The sequence below is a fragment of the Ursus arctos genome, unplaced genomic scaffold, assembly GCF_023065955.2.
Source record: "Ursus arctos isolate Adak ecotype North America unplaced genomic scaffold, UrsArc2.0 scaffold_2, whole genome shotgun sequence".
In the NCBI taxonomy this organism is placed as follows: domain Eukaryota; kingdom Metazoa; phylum Chordata; class Mammalia; order Carnivora; family Ursidae; genus Ursus; species Ursus arctos.
Genome location: NW_026622874.1, coordinates 100,762,672 through 100,780,084, shown reverse-complemented (window position 1 = coordinate 100,780,084; position 17,413 = coordinate 100,762,672). Strand labels below are relative to the sequence as shown.

Below are 17,413 nucleotides of genomic sequence, written 5' to 3'. Positions count from 1 at the left end.
TGACCGCGGCCCCTGCAGACCAAACACGACCCACAGCCGATGGAAGCTAGCGGGAACTGGGCCAAGAAACCAGTTCCAAACCCTTTCCCTGGAGCAGGGCCTGGACCAGGGCGGGGTGGGGTGGGGGGAGCCTCCTACACGGCCAGCTGGTCCGAGAAAGCCCACCGCTACCCCCCGTGGGTGTGGGGGCTCTGGCGGGAGGAGGAACGGCAGGAGGAGGAGGCCAGGACCCGGCAGAGCGCAGCCGCGGGAAGGCCCCCAGCAGCGGCCACACGACTCTCTCAGCCGTCACTGGAAAACCAGCCGAAGCACGTGTACCCGTGGTGTGGGCTCTGCTGGCGTTTCCGAGCAAGCTGACTCTCACACAAGCCTTTCGGGGGTCGGCGGCCTGCACCTGAGGCCCCCAGACCCACAGGGGCTGAGGCAGAGCCACAGAGGCTCTCAGCGGGTAAAATACCCCCACCCCCGATGGGCCCACCTTCCGTCCACCCGTAGGAGGGAGGCGTCCTGCATAAGAGCTTTGGACAACAAAGATTGTTTGTGGAACGAAAAGGCGATTTTCCAGCGTTCAGGACGTGACATCTGTTTTCAGAAATCTTCCCACAGAAATTTCCCGCTGAAGGTCAGGAGGCCGAGACGCGACTCTCACCTCGCCTCTGGCCTCTGCTGATGGGATTTTTCCTCTAAGCTCTCCAGCGCCTGCCCTGCACAGGACAACCGTCTGTGGGACGCTCAGATCCTGCTGCGGCCTCCCCAGCTCGCGGGGCCCCAGGGGCGGACAGAGGCGGGGCCCCAGCCAGCCGCGGGCTCACTCTCCCAGCCTCAATGGCCTACGCGACATCCAGGCCCCGGACCAAAAATAACTTCCTCCAAGGGCAGAGGCAGCGGCTAAGGAAGCAGAGCCTCCATCGACCCCAAGAAGCTCCTGTGATGAAAATCCGCCAGCCACAGGCTCCCTGTGCCCAGGAGGAGGTCCAGGGGGGTCCAAAGACCACAGCGTCTCAACAGAGCGTGTGACATCAGGGCGGACGAGATGGGGCATCAGCAGGACTCACCCACCGACACTGTGCCCAAAAACCATGGAGGGGGCAGTTCTCCCAGCCGACTGTGCTGGGGGCAAAACAGGCAGGACTCCCTGTCAACACCCCCGACCTCCGGACATCTTGCTCAGAAGGGCCACATGCGCCCGCAGACGAGCCAGAGGCCCGGGTGCTCCCTGGCCAACGCCACGTCCAGAAGAGGGGCCCCTCCGTTCGGAACAGCTGGAAGCCCCCAAGGACACCTGCGGGCTTTGGAGAGAGGGTGGCCCTGGGTTCTGGGAGCACCAAGCTCAGGACGGCCCAGGCTACGGGGACAGAGCCAGTGCCCTCACTCTGGAGACGCACAGGGAAGGTCGTTTATGTCACGTTCGGGGGAAAAAGCCGGGTAACCGGCTGCTTCGGGCCCAGGCCTTGTGGACGGAGAGCGCAGCAGCATCCTGGGAGGTCTCACTGGACGCCTTGCACAACGTCCACCCAAGGGGAATGGGGATGGGGGCCACAGGTCAGCAGGCCTGAATGCCCACTGGGACACGGAAGGTTCTAGTATGTCCCTCTACATATCCACAAAAGCCCCGATTCCCAGGCCCTGGAAGCCCAAGGAAGCTCCCAGTGCCCCTTTCACTGTGAGGTGGGGATAAGAAAACACTAAGAAGCCGTGACTGACGAGAAGGGACACAGACACACCTGCCAGGCCGCCTCCACTGGCTCTGCGTAGCCCGGCACCGGCCCGGCTGCCCTCCCTCCCACCCGTCTCCACAGCTCCTGGACGGCCAAAGCACACAGTAGGACCGCCTGCCCTGTGCAGACCACCACCCCTCACTCTCAGCCACCAAGAGCCCCTCATCTCTGGAAATCTAGCCCTCCCAGGGGCTCAGCAGGGTCCCGCACCACCTGGGCGAGGACCGGGACCCCACGCTCCCTGCTCACGGCTCCCCCACACAGAGCCCACGGCCACCCCTGGGAGACACGGCTGGCATACAGACGCCGAGCAGCGTCCAGCAGACTGAGCCCACAGGGAGCCTCGGCCCGGCCCGCCTGCCTGGCTTCCATCCCAGCTCCGGGGGCAGCCTTCAGAGTCAGGCCTGCCGACCACACCTGCCGGGATCCCCCGCAGCTGCGGCAGCCTCTGGTTTTGCCACAGGAACAAGATATTGGGGGGCTGTGGCCTCTGCCCCTGGGACCACCCCACCCTCCTTCCCGGCTGTTCCGGGAGCCACGATGCAGACGCATAGCGGCTGAAATCCCAGGCCCAACACCACCCTCTTCTGGAAGCCCCCAGGCTGCCCCAGGCAGCGTCTGTCAGTGTTGCCATCACAGAGTCTAACGCGGCCCCGAAGCCAACCAGCCCCCAGGTCTCCTCTCGGAACCCGCAGTGCGCCCCATGAGGAACAGCCCAGGCCCGAGGCACTGCACGCTTTCCGCCGGCCCCCGCAGGCGACACGCGGTGGAGGCGCTGAATGCGTGACAGGCCGGAGACGCGAGGGGCGGGTTTGCCCGACCGCCAGTGTCACCCCCTCTCAGAGGAACCCCCACACAATGCCACCTCCACAGGTTCGAGCGGGCCGACTGCAGCCTGGGTCGGCGAGAGGACACCCGCTGCCCCCGGGACCCCCCCGCCCGGGAGCGGCAGCACGGCAGCACCTGTGACGTCCAGCTCCTCCTCCAAGCTCTGCATGTAGAGCGGGCACGTCTGCTGGATGAAGTACAGGAGCTCCACCGAGTTAGCCATCCAGAAGAGGATGTGCTGCAGGTCGGGGACCAGGCCCGCCATGGTGAAGCTGGCCGGGGAGAGGGGCTCCTGGCCTGCCCAAGACAGAAGACCCAGAGTTACTCCCGGACGGCCGCCCGGGGAGGCCAGAGCCCACGCTCGGCACACAAGGACGCTCGTTCCAGTGGGACACCAGTGGGACGCCGCCAAACCCCAACCGAGGCCAGGCTGGGAAAGGGGGTCCACAGCAAGCTGTGGGACACGTGAGGCCGGAGGCACGTGCCCTCCAGACCGCGTGGGAAGGACCGCCAGGGGCCACAGCCGTTGGTAAAGGACGCTCGTCCACTATTCTCACATCTTTCCCTCTGGGACTGAGATAACGAAGGAGCACAGAGGAGTGGTGTGCAAATGCGTGTGTGCACAGGCAGGGAGCGCCCGCGGCCACAGAATGAGGGGCAGGAGTGTCAGTGTGTTATTTACGTTAATGTAATTAACGGAAGAGCCAAACAGCGAACAAACTGCGGCGGGAGGCACACAGGCAAGATTAGCTAAGAACCACGCGATCGTAGCGCTCAGAGCACATCACCGGGAGATTCGGGGTCAACTGTCAGAAAACCAGGGGCTGCTCTGAGATGGGCCTGGTGCTGCCAACACACGCTCTTCACACGGACTCTCCTGCCAGGGCCGCACCTGTCGCGGCAGCTCGTGAAATCGGAAAGCTACCAGGCACCAGGTACGGGGCTGGAACCTTCCCTTCCCTCTGATCCCCGTTACAAGCCTGGGGAACGGCCAGCTCCAGCTGGAGACGGCCCCAGGGGCACGCCTGCCTCCCTCCCAGGCTGGCACCTCGAGGCTCCATGCTCCCTTTCCAGGGGACAATGGCGATGTCAGGGTCACCCACTTCCAGGGTCCGGCGAGCTCCGGCCAAACCCAAATCCACCCCGGCCCCTCTCCCCGCCTCTGGTCTCCCGTGCACCAGCCCCTGGGTTCCAGGACCCCGTGGCTGTGAGCCGCCTGCGGTGACCGAGCTGCCCGCGGTGACAGGAAGCTCCCAGCACCATCCTGAGCCGCTCCTCCAGTCTGGGGGTGGACGTGGCTAGGCTGTGCTGAGCTCTGGGAATTCCTCGATTTCAAGCGTCAACAGCCCATCTTTCTGGGCACGATCGCCCATCTGTGGCACCCGCTCCGCAGAAGCAGGTCAGCGGGCCATGTGGTGGCAGCCTCTAGGGACGGCCCTGAGCCCGGCGGCGGCAGCGGCCAGGACCCGGTCTCCGGTGCCCCCGTGACCGCACCCAGTGGACTCTCCTGACAGGTGAGCACAGAGCCGTTCACAAGCAATTCAAACCACCCGGAGGAGACTCAGGTCTGTCCGTGGGGGACACCGGGCTGGCTGTCCAGCGGTCCCAGCGACCCCTCGCTGGAACGGCATCTCTTGTTGGCAGATTGTGAGGGGTGGGCCAGGCGGTGGCAGGGCATCGGCGAGGACAGTGCTGTCCCCGGGCCCGGCAAGGGCACAGGGCCCTTCATCCTGCCTGGCAGGCTGGTGAGCGCCAAGGCAGCTCCAGGACTGTCATTTGTGATGGTCACAGCCAGGGTCGCGGGGAACGAGGCCCACGGGAAGAGCCACAGGGGCCACAGGCGGGGACCTCAGGCTCCAGTTCGCACGTTCCTCTTGTGACTGTGGTTCTGTTGTGCTGACATAAGCACTCGTGTCACCCAGTGCGACCTCCTCTCTGTCCTGCTCCCGGGGAGGGACGGAACTGGCTTCAGGCCAGGTCTCCTTGTTCTTACCGCTAGGTAGGTCTGCCGCTGCCGCCCGCTCGCCTTCCAGAGCCCCGAGCACTGGTCCTCCAAATCCACCCCCTGCGCCCACGTGCATCACACACGTGTGCGCACACAGGCGTGAAGGGGGCGTGTCAGTAAGAAAGGACTAATCCGGCTCTTCAGAGCCTAATTCCGTTGCGTTTTCAACATCCACTGCCCTTCTCAATTTCACCCAGAACACAAAGGGACGGACAGGCCTCTCCTGACAAGTAAACCACCAGCGAGAGCCAGCGGGAGTTCCGGTGCCGAATGGCAGCGAGGTCAGCCCCCAGCACCCGCCACCGCAGGCCACGCACTCGGCACACGAGCTGCGGCGGGGTCGCCGCACCCCTTCAGGCGGCCGCGGGCGGAAGCATCGGTTTCACGGGCAGGACTCCAAACACAGCTAGGCGGCACGAGCCCCGCCGCAAAGCCTGTGCACGGCAGAGGGACCATCAACGCGTGAAGAAGCAACCTGCAGAGCGGGAGAAACGTCTGCAAAGTATCCACCCGAGAGCGGGTTAATTCCCAAAATCCATAAGGAACTCCTATAACTCAAAAGCAAAAAAACGAACCACCTGATTAAAAAATAGGTTAAAGACCTGAAGAGACACTTTTCCAAAGAGACCTCCGATGGCCAACAGGCGCGTGGAAAGGTGCTCAGCGTCACTCACCACCAGGATCAAAACCACAGTGAGCGCGCACCTCACACCTGCTGCAACGGCCGCCGTCAAAAAGACAAGAGGTGACAAGCGTCGGTGAGGGTGTGGAAAAACTGGAAACCCTGGTGCGCTGCTGGGGGGGATGCAAAAGGGTGCAGCCGCTGTGGAAAACAGGATGGACACTCCTCGAAAAATTAAAAATAGCACTACCATGTGACCCAGCAACGCCACTTCTGGGTATTTACCCGAAGGGATTGAAATCCGCGTCTCCAAGACACACTGGGGCCCCACGTGTGTTCAGTGCTGCACTCTTCACGATAAGGAAGACGTGGAATCACACTAAGGCCCACGGACGGAGGAGGGGATAAAAAGTCTGGTATATAATACAATGACATGTTACTCAGCCTTTAAAGACTCGGGGAATCCTGCAGTGTGCTGTGACGTGGAGGAGCCCTACAGACGTTACGCTAAGCGACATAAGCCAATCAATCATAGAAGGAGAAACGTCTCCTGATTCCGCTGAGATAGCGAAGGCCTCCGACTCAGGGAGAGCAGAACAGTGGCTGCCAGGGGCTGGGCTGAGCTGGGCAGGACTGGAAATTGCTAATATACACTTCAAAATTCAAAAGGGTAGTTCTTGGGGTACCTGGGTGGCTCAGGTTAAGCATCTGCCTTTGGCTCAGGTCGTGACTCCAGGGTCCTGGGATCGAGCCCCACACTGGGCTCCCCGCTTGGCAGGGAGCCTGCTTCTCCCTCTCCCTGCCACTCCCCCTGCCTGTGCTCTCTGTCAAATAAATAAAATCTTAATAAAAATTAAAAATTAAAAAAGGGGTGGTTCTCAGGTGAAGTGTTTTTTACCACAATAAAATAAATAAAAATAAATCAATGACTACTCTGATACAAATTTTTAAAAATCTGCTTGGGAAGCATATGGGAGAGAAATCATTACTGAAAACAAAACTGAATGCATTTTTGCTAATAAAAATTAAATTAAAATTTAAGAAGTTCAAAAAACATTCAAAAAGATTCACGAATCAAAGAAGAAATTAAAATACAAATTATGCAAGAATAAGGAAATAACATAGAGGTTAATGGAGCAGAAATCAAAGAAAAAGTAAGCAAAAACAACAAAACTGGTCCTTTCAAACAGATGACAGTAGTCAAATCCCTGGGAAGATAGATCAAAGGAAAGTAAGAGGAAAGATATAAACCCAGCAGGAACTAAATACGTGAGAGATGAAAACAGTCCCAAGAGAATATAAGGAACAATTTTATCCCAATAACTTCAAGAACGAAAGCAGAAGTCACTGAAATCAACACTAGCAGGGGTAGAAAACCAGACACGTCACTAATCACTGAAGAAATGGGACGGGCCAACCCAGGGCCGCCCAGACCTTGCACACACTACTTCGGCAAACCGCTGGGGCCCGAGCCCTCGCCTCACACAACCTGACGCGTTGTTATTAAAGTCAGACCAGGACGACGGGGAACATCCTAGATCCAGCTGCCGTATGAATTCAGAGGAGAAAATGCTAACTAAAACGCCTACAACTGTAAATCCCCAGGCTACCAAAATCAGTAGCCATGAAGGGCTTAATCCCAGGGATGAGGCCATGGGTCCCGACACCTGCGGGCGCGGTGCCCGCGCTCACACCTCCCGGGGAAAAGGTGTGAACATCACAGATGCAGAAAAAGCACACGGTGGAAGTCACCAGTCCACCGCACTTGGACAGGAGCACGGCACACGGAGCTGAAGCCCGCGGGGCACGAGGTTCATAGTGTGAAGCTCGGGTGTGGATTCTGGGGTGATGGAAACAGTCTGTGCTTTTCGACCTTGCAAGTGATTCAAAAATTGTTTTAAAAGGAGGAGAAAGGGAGCATTCCCTGGGGATGGACACAGGGCTGTTTTTAGTCCCTAATGACACAAGTTCTGGAACACAGACCAGTCGGGAGCTGCTGGGGGGAGGCCTCGGTCTCCCCAGTGAGGAGGCACTTAGGGCGAGGACTGCCTGAGCCTCTAAAACCTCAGCTCCATCACCTCCAGGCCCCACGGCAGCCCTGGAAGCCCAGCTGTCCCCCAAGCTGGGGAGGCGGGGTGAAGCAACCACACCTGCCCCTGGGCCCCCAAGGCCAGCCCCCTCACATGGAAAACCTAGCGTGCCGAGCCCTGTGCCGTTCTCTCCACCGCGGGCAGGCCGTCCGGCACTCTCTGAGGGGCCCGGGCTACACTGAGCGCTGCCCCAGTAAGCTGGGCGGCAGGGCCTGGGCTCCCCACGCAGCCTCGCGCCCCAGAGCCATATTGCTCATCAGCAAACCCTTCCCCAGATGCCACTCTGACTTCCTGATGTCAACAGGAGCCAGAGAGCAGACACTCGTGAGCGGCAGGAACTGTGTGCTCAACGTCTGGCCCAGCCGGGACAGCTGGGTGACCGCAACTCTGCGCTGCTCCTGACCCGGGCTTCCGCGCCTCCCGCTAGGGGGGCCTGACGATTCCTCCTCCTCCCGCGAGGGCCCGCGGAGCACCCGTAAGCAGGCGCGCGTGGTGACAGTGTGCTTTACCAGTTCCGGCGGCAGACCCAGGAGCCGGGCAGACCACGGCCCCCCTGCGATGTGACGTCCCGCGTGCCCTCCCCTCGCGACAGGCAGGGCCCAGCCCCTTCCACACGGCCCCTGGGGAGCTCCCACACGTGCGCACTCCGGCAGTGGGAGGCTCAGCGCAGTCGCATTACAGGCGCTCTTCTGGGTGCTTTGTCTACGCAGCGCTGTGCACACGGCATGTTCACGCTCGCCGTCGCCACGTGTCCGCTGCACGGGGCACGTGGTGGCTTCCGACCTCTGTGCTTATGGACGAGGACTTAGGCGCACACCGCCTGCCCCCCGTGGGATGGTGTGTCCCTGCGGGGCCCGCTCGGCAGTGCGACTGCTGGGTGGTGGCCCACGCATGTCTCTCTCGTTAATGCCAAACAGCTCCCCGAGTCCCCGCCGTGGTGTGAGAGCCTCGACAGCACTTTCTGTGACAACGGACGCAGGGGAGCAGAAACGCTGCCCTTGCTCCAGGTCGGGAGGCGCACATTCTCCTGAAGGGGCGGGTCCGCTGTAGCACAGTCGTCAGGGGAAGCGAAGGCGGGGTGAGGCTCCGGAGGGGGTCTTGCCCACTCGGTCTAATGCGCACCCTGGAGAAACTCCCCAAACCCAGCGCCTCCCCGGTGCTGAGCACAGAAATGGAAACAGCCCCTCGGAGAGAGAGGGACAGTGCGACAGAAGCCCAGAGCTGACCCCAGAGGCGTCTGGGGGACCCCTGGGGTCTTGGCTCCACAGGGAGGTGCAGGTCTGGGGATCTAGGGGCCTAACAGGGAGCCGTACTTACAGCTGTGCCTGCTTCTCCGCCAGATCTTTGGTTTTCTCCTATAAAGACAAACAAGCAAACATGAGAAAAAAACAGCATACCACAGGGCATGTTCAATGAGAACACCGCTAAATCCACGTGAAAACCACGGCACCGTCATTGCAGACGTCGTGTACCGTGCAGGCTGTTTACGCAACACGGGGCTGGAAAGGATAATTTCCCATTCCATCCCTGCGTGGGACCTGCACACTTCCTGCCACAGACACAATCCACACCCGGCTCGCTGACAGAACCAGCGGCGCGTCTAGAAACAGTAAAGCAGGTCAAACGTTGTACGGATACCAGCACGAAGACTCTACCAACGCCCCTACTGTCGAGCGTCCCGCGCAGGCTTTCCCGTGCCAGCCGCAGGGACGGCGAGTCGACGGGCGTGTGCTTGAGTACTTCCAAGCACAAACATCCCAGCAGGGATGCAGGCTTAGCCAACACTTTCCGTCACTTTTAATCAAGAAATGGTTCTTGCTTTAGTAGCAAGTTGTTATGTGGCTAAGCAGAGCCCTAGCTCTGACTCCGTTACTTGTTCTAGAATGTGCTTATCTTGCCTCTAGTGTGTAGGACAGAGAGCGGTTGGTGCCCAAGAAACAGACGGACAAATGAAACGTCTGGGGCTCTCGACGGACCAGGGTTAAGCTTGTGAACAGCACAGGGAGCACATGGGGAAGCATGCAGGGGATGCCTGGATCCACACTCCTCTATTTCTGAGCTCCAGACCCTGGATGAGGTTGTTCACCTCGACAAGCCTCAGTTTCTCCAGCTGGCAAGTGGGATAGGGCCCCGGCATCACAGCATCTGACTCGCTAGGAAATGTCCGGCCCAGAGCAGACAGGACAGGATGGTGGTCTGTGTCAACAGTCACCGCAGGCCCCGGTGTGGTCGGGCTCCCACCCAACATGGACTTCACCTGGCCGGTGCACAGGGACCCAGGGAGGTGACCACACCGGGACAGTCCCAACGTCTTTCCGCGCGGGAACCCTGGCCAGTGGGCTCGGATGTCCACAATGTACATGGATAACTTACACAAACCTCTGGACGTGACAGCCCATGTTGACTTTTGCTTTTAAAAGGTTTCAAACATTTTAAATGTGGCTTTTAATCTGAGGCCTCTATCCAGTTTCTACAATCTCTGCAGTTTACAGGCCGAGATGAATGGGCGTCTCTTGGAGGGTCTGTAACTACCAGCCGTGCCTATGCCCCCAGGGAGTCCAGTCACGGGAGGGGCAGGAAGTGGCGGGGGGCCTCGAGGGCTGGACCCAGGCAGCCTGCAGCACACTGGCCCCGGCCCTGCAGGGACAGGCCAGCGGTGCCCCCAGGGGACACCTGGCAGTGCCCGGAGCCATTTCCGGGAGGGGAGCCACCGGCGTTCAGCGGGTGGAGCCCAGGGCTGCTAGCCGCCGGGAGTTCTGCCCAGACACACGTGGTGCCCTGCTCGAGAGGCCCTGATGGACGGAAGTGTTTCCACGTACAGAAGTCAGCCAGTCCTGTGCCCCCACCACCGAGCTGAGGGCTCCACACCGCAGTGCTGGCAGAAGCCCAAGCTGCTCCCGGCAGAAAGCACGGGGCACTCAGGCCAAGTGGGTGTTGGGGCCCAGGCTCCAGGCCATGTCGTAGGTGGGCTGGGCCTTGGGGAGGGACATGGGACCAGAGCTCATGATGTCACAGCCCAGCACATGGGACAGAATGCCACAGAGGACACCCCGGGCTCCCTGGGTGTGCACAGGCAGGGCAGGCTGGCCCTGGGAGAGGAGGGACTCCGGACCTCCCACGGGGGGCCACAGCGCCCACCCAGCTCCTCCCGCAGCCACAGCCCGCCCGCAGTGCCCGGCACCCCCCCGCGACTGACCCAGACGGTCTCCCGGATCGTCTTGGCTATCTTGAGCAGAAGCTGCCCGAACGAGCCCGGCTGCAGGCGGGTGGCCGAGTGCTGGATGCAGAGGCAGAGCAGGAAGGCCGGGGCCAGCTTGTGGTCATCGCCACTGGGCTCGATGAGCGTCAGGATTCGCTGCAGCAGCGCGTCCTCCGCCTCGGGCTCGAACTCCAGGCGCAGCGGCCGCGGCCGGGGGAGGGCGGCCCGCGTGGAGCCGGAGGCGGAGGCGCCCCGAGCACAGAGCGTGGCACCACACATCCTGCAGCTCCGCGGCCCGGCGCGCAGCCGGGCCAGGGCCTGGGCGGGCAGGGGCTGGGCCTGCGCCGGGTCCTTGAACAGCAGCAGGTAGTAGAGGCCGAGGGACAGCAGGTCCCCGTGACGCAGCACCACCGCCCGGCCCCCCACCTCGGAGAAGTTGACGGAGACGGGCGCCCCGGGGATGGGCTCCAGGACCAGCCTGCTCCCCGCCTGCTCCGGGCCCGGGGGCTGGTGCCTGCGGATGGTGCAGTGCAAGGGCAGGATGTCAGGGGCCGACAGGCTGACGCTGGGCTTGCTGGAAGGGGTCCTCTGGCCCACCGTGTGCTGCTCCCGGTTCAGCAGGTACACCAGGCTGTCCTGAAATGCAAATATCGGGCCTCAGGGGCAGGACGCCACCTGGGACACATCTGTCAGTGGGAAGAAATGAAAAGGTGTCACCTAAGCCATGTGGCCGGGACTGCCACCCTGGGCCAGCCCTGCCCTGGAGTCCTCCCTAACCTGCTGCTGGCTCCCAGCCTGCCCCACACGGGGCACCCGCCCTGTCCCCGGGTGCAGAGGCTTCCCAGGGCAGCCTCGGGGGCACGCCAGACACCCAGGGGAGACTCCAGCTTTGAGACAACAGAGGCCAGACAAGGGCTGCGCTGGGCACAGACACTAGTTCACAGGCATGGCTGAGCACCCCCCTCCCCCCGCCGGTGGTCTGTGACACACTGTGGGCCAGCCCTCTCCTCTGCGGTTCCAGATGGCAGACGCCGCCTCGTGAGACAGAATAGGGGCCGGACTCCAGCCTCTCCCACGACCCTAATGCAATGCAAATATTCCACAAAGAAAAAACTTCCTACAAGAAAACTCGTGAGCCTGCATTTCTGGAGTGCAGAAACCAGGACATCAACCTAAAGCAGAGAGTCAGCGCCGGGAAGACCTGGTGAGACCAGGCCACACCAGTCTGCGCCAGCATGGACCCGGGACGCTGGCCTCAGAGTGCGCAGTGACCACGGGAGGGCCCTAAACTTACTTCTCCCTCGCTGAAAGGCTAAAAAATCACACCCAGGAGTGGAGATTTAAGCCGCTAGTGACACACGCCATGTATGGAAAGGCACGCGCTCTGAGCACACCAGTGCCAAGAAAACCCTCACCTCTACCCCTCTGCCCACCTGGTTCTCGAAGAAGCGCCCCTGCCCTCTCCCTGGGGAGTCAGCCCGAGGACTCCTTCCTTTGTGCTGTTGCCCCTGGGCTCGAGCATACGCCCCGGTAAAGCCTCGCCTGGAACCCTCGTCTGGCCTCTTGTCCATTCCTACGGCTTGGAGGTGCCGGGCCGGGTTTGGTAGGGCTAAGACCCGAGCACCGGCAGCCCCAGGGCCGCACGGCGTACACCAGTGGAGCCAGAAGGGAGCTCAGCACATGGGCATGAGCAGGCAAGCAGGAAAGGAAGAGCCGAGAGAGGAGCTTCTGAGGGCTCCGCCCAACCAGCCAAGGGCCCCCACAGAAGTGGTGGGAAATGCAGGCCTGAGGGCCAGGGGCCCCTCAGACAAGGCGCACTCGAGGCTGCATGCCACAGGAGGCGTTCGCAAGCATCCACCCTCTGGACAAGGGGGTGGACCTGTGTCGAGGTCCCCAAAGCCAGGGCACGGCATGGCCTGAGACACCATCTGGAAAGTGGCAGACAATTCTCCGAGAAGGAGCCTGGTATCGGGTGAGCCCTCTCCTGCCGCCTCCTACTGTAGCCTGGATGGAGAATGCTCTGGAAACAAAGCACAGGGGAAGCTCCACTTCCTCCAGCATCTAGAACGGCCCTGCGTGGTGGAGCCCACCACCCTGTTTCTACAGGCTCGTCATCACCGGGGTGACTGTAGCCACAGGAGCTCACAGCTGACTTAGCTAGCGGCAGGTGGAGGCCTTCTACTCTGAGAACGTCCAGGGCCCTCCTGGTCAGCTCACGGGGGGCGGCTGGGCCTCGGGGGGGCGGGCTCACGTGCTGCTGGCTGTAGCCTTGCAGAAGGAGCAGGTGGGGCGACTCGTAGAGGGAGTAGCGCATGGTGTCCTGGCCGCGTTCCTCGGGGTCCTGGGCGGTGGCCGAGCTCAGGCTGCTCTCACTGACGGTGCGGCGTAGCCGGGGTGTCGGGGGGCTCCGGGCACCCCCCGAAGCCAGGGCTGGGGTTCCCTTGGCACGGTTCCGCTGCAGCCTCCGGGCTTGGGCGTTTATCCCTGAAACAGAAGCAACACGGGGTATACAGTCAGAGCCTAACTGAGGCCCACCTCTGGGGGCTTCTGAATTCGGTCTCATGGACCCACTTGTAACACCAGGCACTGTTTGGTCAACAGATGTGGAGAAGCACACAGGACTCCACCCTCTGACCCCATCCTGGCAAGGACGGGGCACCTCTGGGGCTCCCTCTGAAAAGGAGGCAGCCCAGCCGTCTGTCCGTGTCCCCAGGCGCCCTACAGGAGCCCAATGACCCACCCCACCAGCCACACCACAGCCCCTCCCCTCAGGATGCCAGACCCACTGCAGCATCGACTCCTGCCGGGTCACCGTGCCAGGCGCTCCTGTGTGTCACTGCACTGTCCCCAGAGTCCTGCCGGCCCACCAGCGTGCGTGCGTGTGTGCACACTTACATGCACGTGCCTGGGGGGGGGGACAGTGCATGTGTGCACGAACACGAGCGCGTGCTGTGATCAGATGAGACGAGAACTATACGCAGTCCCCCTGCGCCCCCCCCAGTTTACAAGGAAGAAGGGGTCCATTTGCCCTCGTCACCCAGCGCACTGAGCTGACCGGTCTCTGTCCAGGACAGCACGCTGTTCCTTCCACGGCTGCCCCTGTCGCGGCCAGGTCAGGACGCACACATGCACGCAAACATGCCCGTGTCTACACACGCACACACGTGCACAGACGCCCCCCATGAAAGAGTCTTATACATCCAGGAAGTGCTCTTTTAAACTAATGCTGCTGGAAAGCCGAGAAGCCAGATGGAGCCCAGGAGGCCAGTCTCCTGTCACTGTCACGGCTGACCCCAGCACTTGCTTTCTGAGCCCTCTGCCGACTCCCCTCCACACAGCCTCCATCCATCCCCCTCTGCATTCTCCCTTCCTATAACCATTCCACCCAGACCAGACAAAGCCGAGGAAGTGAGGCAGGCTAGCTGGAGCGAGGGTGCTGCCTTACCGGAGACCTGCCCTTCCAGGAGGAAGCCAGCTCTCTGCAGCCCGCAGGAGGCTGGGTCTGCAGGAGGCCGGGCCAGTGGCAGAGCTGCAGTGCGAGGCTGTCTGCCCGGCGCCCGCTGCTCCCCGCCTGCTGCAGAGCCAGCCAGCGACTGGCAGGCAGGCAGCAGTCCAGGGCAGGGGGGAGGTAGGGCGGGGGAGCAGGGGAAGGGAGCGGGGTCAGGGGGCAGGCGGGGGGGGGGGGGAGCAGGCAGGAGGAGGCAGCAGGGGCAGGGAGGAAGGAGGGGAGCAGGCAGGAGGGAGGAGTGGGGAGGAGGAGGGCAGGGGAGCAGGTGAGGGGAGGAAGTGGGGGGAGGCAGGGGCTGCCAGGGGGTGTGGGAGGGGCAGAAGGAAGTGTGGGCCAGGCGGGGCCAGGAGGGGTGGGGGGAAGGCAGGGGGAGCAGGCAGGGGCTGGTGGGGCAGATGGAAGCCAGCCTCCCCACCTCAAACTGCCCTGTTCCACCTGCTACTCTTAAGGATGACAGACCCCAGGACTGGGAGCAGCACTGCACGACCTGGGGCCAGACCCAAAAGAAGAAACATTTAAAAACCAGTCCAGAATGAAGTTCTAGCCCCCAAGCTCTTCCTCCATCTAGGATGGCGCCATAGGACAGGCTGAGCCTCAGAACCACCTTCCAGAAGTCCGGAGACTAAGAAGGTGGTCCTTTCCCCTTAAAGTCTCAGGGGCACCCAGGGACCCCCAGATGAGGCCTGAGACCAACGCCAATGTCCCCTGGACTTGCAGCCCCACAAGGGAGCTCACTGCCGACCGGGCCCCACTGCCGTCGGGCTCCTACACCGCTGGCAGAGGGCCTTCCCAGGGCCCAGAGCCGGCTTCTCTGCCCCCGCTGTGGAAAGCAGCGGTTCTCACCCTACCAGCGCTCAGACCCTCCTGGGGAGCTCGGAATACTGCAGCTTGGTCTGGGGTCCAGGTCTCCTTACTGGGTCCTGGGGTGGCCACGAGAGCACCGGGGGGCCAGGGCTGAGGAGCAATGGCGCAGAGGCCGTCGGAAGGGACGCGCCCACGGCCAGCATGGCTCAGGCGCAGAGCAGCCCACAGCGCCCAGCGGACGTGACCCTGACGCCACCCCGCGCACGCCCTGCTGGCGGCACAGCCAGGAGGACCCTCACGCACGCGTGGACACCCGCGCGAGGACGCCAAATGGGCCACAGGACCGTCTGGGGGAACTGGGATCACCGGATGAAGACGCTGCAGGGGAAAGTGGGGGTCAAGTGTGCACCCAGAGGTGGGTGGGAAAGCAGACTGGCGCATGTAAGGGAGGAGACCTGTCTGCGCGCCTCAGAAGCTCAGAACACATCACCGCGCGCCGCCCGCGGTTCACCTACGTGCGCGTGGAAGGCTATTTTTAAAACCGGATAGAAAAGACACAGCAAACCGAAGCGACGGCTGTCTCCCGAGCGGGGCGGCGTGGAATCCGGGCTGCACGTCACACGCTGTGCTAAAGCGACACGTGCAATGCCCCGGACGTATCTTCATGTTACGTAACTTCATATACGATGTTTTACTTTTATTTAAGAAAACTCTAAATCAATATGATTAAAAAATATTATGTCAATTCTGGGAGGAAGGTACAGGTGTCAGTTACACTATTCTTTTTACTTTTACTTCTTTAAACTTTCTTAAAGTAAAAATCATAAGCATTTTGTAGGCCGCCCCCCGGCGTGTGACCGTGGCTTCCCAGCGCAGAGCTCCGGGACCTGGCCCTGGCCTGATGCGGCTGCCAGAGAAGAACCCCAGCCCCGTGCCCGGGGAGCAGCTCAGAAGAGGATCTGTGGCTTCCAGAGGGCTTATAAGGACAGCCACCTTCCCTGCTGACATCTGATTTTCCTTCAGCTCTGCCGTCATTACCATGCATCTGAGCACCGCGCAAAACCAGGACAGATCTGCCAAACTCGGAAACAGCATGCTCCGTGCTGGGTGGCGGATGCCAGGTGGCACACAGCTGGGCGGAATCCTGGCCAGACGTACCCCAGAAACCTTCAAAGGCATGGCACGTGTCGGTGGCCTGCACAGCCCAGGCGTTTTCAGGGCGCTCAGCCCCTGGGGCCCGGGCCACCTGTGATGCGTCTAAGGAGCAGAGAGCAAGGGCCAGGGGTGCGTGGGGGCCGGCAGAGTCGGGGGCCTGATGGTGGAGTCTCCGCACCCGCCCCCCCACCGGTCATGGATTTCATTCACAAGGGGGAGACTGGATCGGGAATCACTTTTCTTCAGCAAAGGGGTTCTAATGAATAAAAGGGCCACACCGTCCACATGTTCCATGGCACAGGAACTCTCGGTGGAAGGCTATTCATCCTAGAAGAGCGTCAGGCCTTGCTCGTGGGTGAAGTGGGTGGAGATATGCACCAAGGCCCGGAGGCCGGAGTACGCCCGTTCTCCCATCACCCCCGCCCCCGCGCCCCACACCCGTTGGGCCGGACGTGCTGATCCCACGCATTTTCCTGCTATGTTATGGCTGAGCTCAGTGGGGCCAGAGATTCTGGCCTGATTCTGTAGGTCTGAGGGACACCCAGGAATCTGTACTTTGTAGAAGTGCCCAGAAGGTTCTGGAACACAGCAGACAGGCATAGGAACTCCTGCTGGGCCACGCTCCCTACTTTGTCACTAGACGAAGCCCTGTCTACAGAAGTGCACTGAGCGCTCGGTAAACTTACTTAAGCACCTACCAATTTAACTTGAGTTTTGGATTTCCAATTCTTTCCTCTAGATAAGTGTTTGTCAGCTCCTTGAAAGGTGGCAGATATGGGGCTCCCCACTCCGCCCTGGCATACTTGTTCTGGTAGAAAAGCAGAAACACACCCAGCAGAGGAGTGAAAGCAGGGGTCTGGGTAACCAGAACCTGGGAAGGCCTCTGTGCTTCCCCACGGACACACGGCACCCACCTTGTCGTGTTCCCACCGAGCACACACATGGGACCCACCTTGTCGTGTTCCCGCCTATGGACACACACGGGACCACCTTGCCCTGTTCCCACCAAGGACACACGGGGGACCCACCACGCCACCTAACGCTGGCTAGTACACACAGACACCACACCCAGAACAAAATGATAACTTTCCACATTTGAAGAGGCTAGTTAAACTCGAGATTCTGAAGCAACAGGAATCACGACTCAATCAGGCGCTGATGGGATGCGCAGAGTCCAGCCAGCCTCTCCTGAACTGTTTGCCTCTGACACAGGATTGGGTAGGGGCTCCTCATCCGGGTGTGACCGTGATCGAGACAGTGAGGGAGTGGACGCGTTTACAGAAAGGAGCTCTGAGCCTGGCTTTCCCCAGCCACTGGCTCTAGCTAGCCCCCTCACCTGCCCAGGGTGAAGCCCCCTGCCAGCGTGCTCAGACACGGCGGGGTGAGGCAGCCAGCCGGGCAGGGAAGAGGTGGGGGGTGACACCCTGGCCCACAAGGCTCTTTGACAAGCAACCCCCTCTTCCCGCCACAACAGGTTGGTGCAG

At 61.3% G+C, this 17,413-nt stretch overlaps 1 protein-coding gene across 1 annotated transcript in view; it reads right to left on the bottom strand.

Moving 5' to 3' along the window:
- Positions 1–17,413, bottom strand: part of RADIL (Rap associating with DIL domain) — a 64,032-nt gene that overhangs the window by 9,831 nt on the left and 36,788 nt on the right. Inside the window, 4 exon segments of the mRNA XM_057315174.1 lie at positions 2,682–2,838; positions 8,577–8,618; positions 10,460–11,098; positions 12,714–12,946. Coding sequence (XP_057171157.1) covers positions 2,682–2,838; positions 8,577–8,618; positions 10,460–11,098; positions 12,714–12,946 — 1,071 coding nt within the window.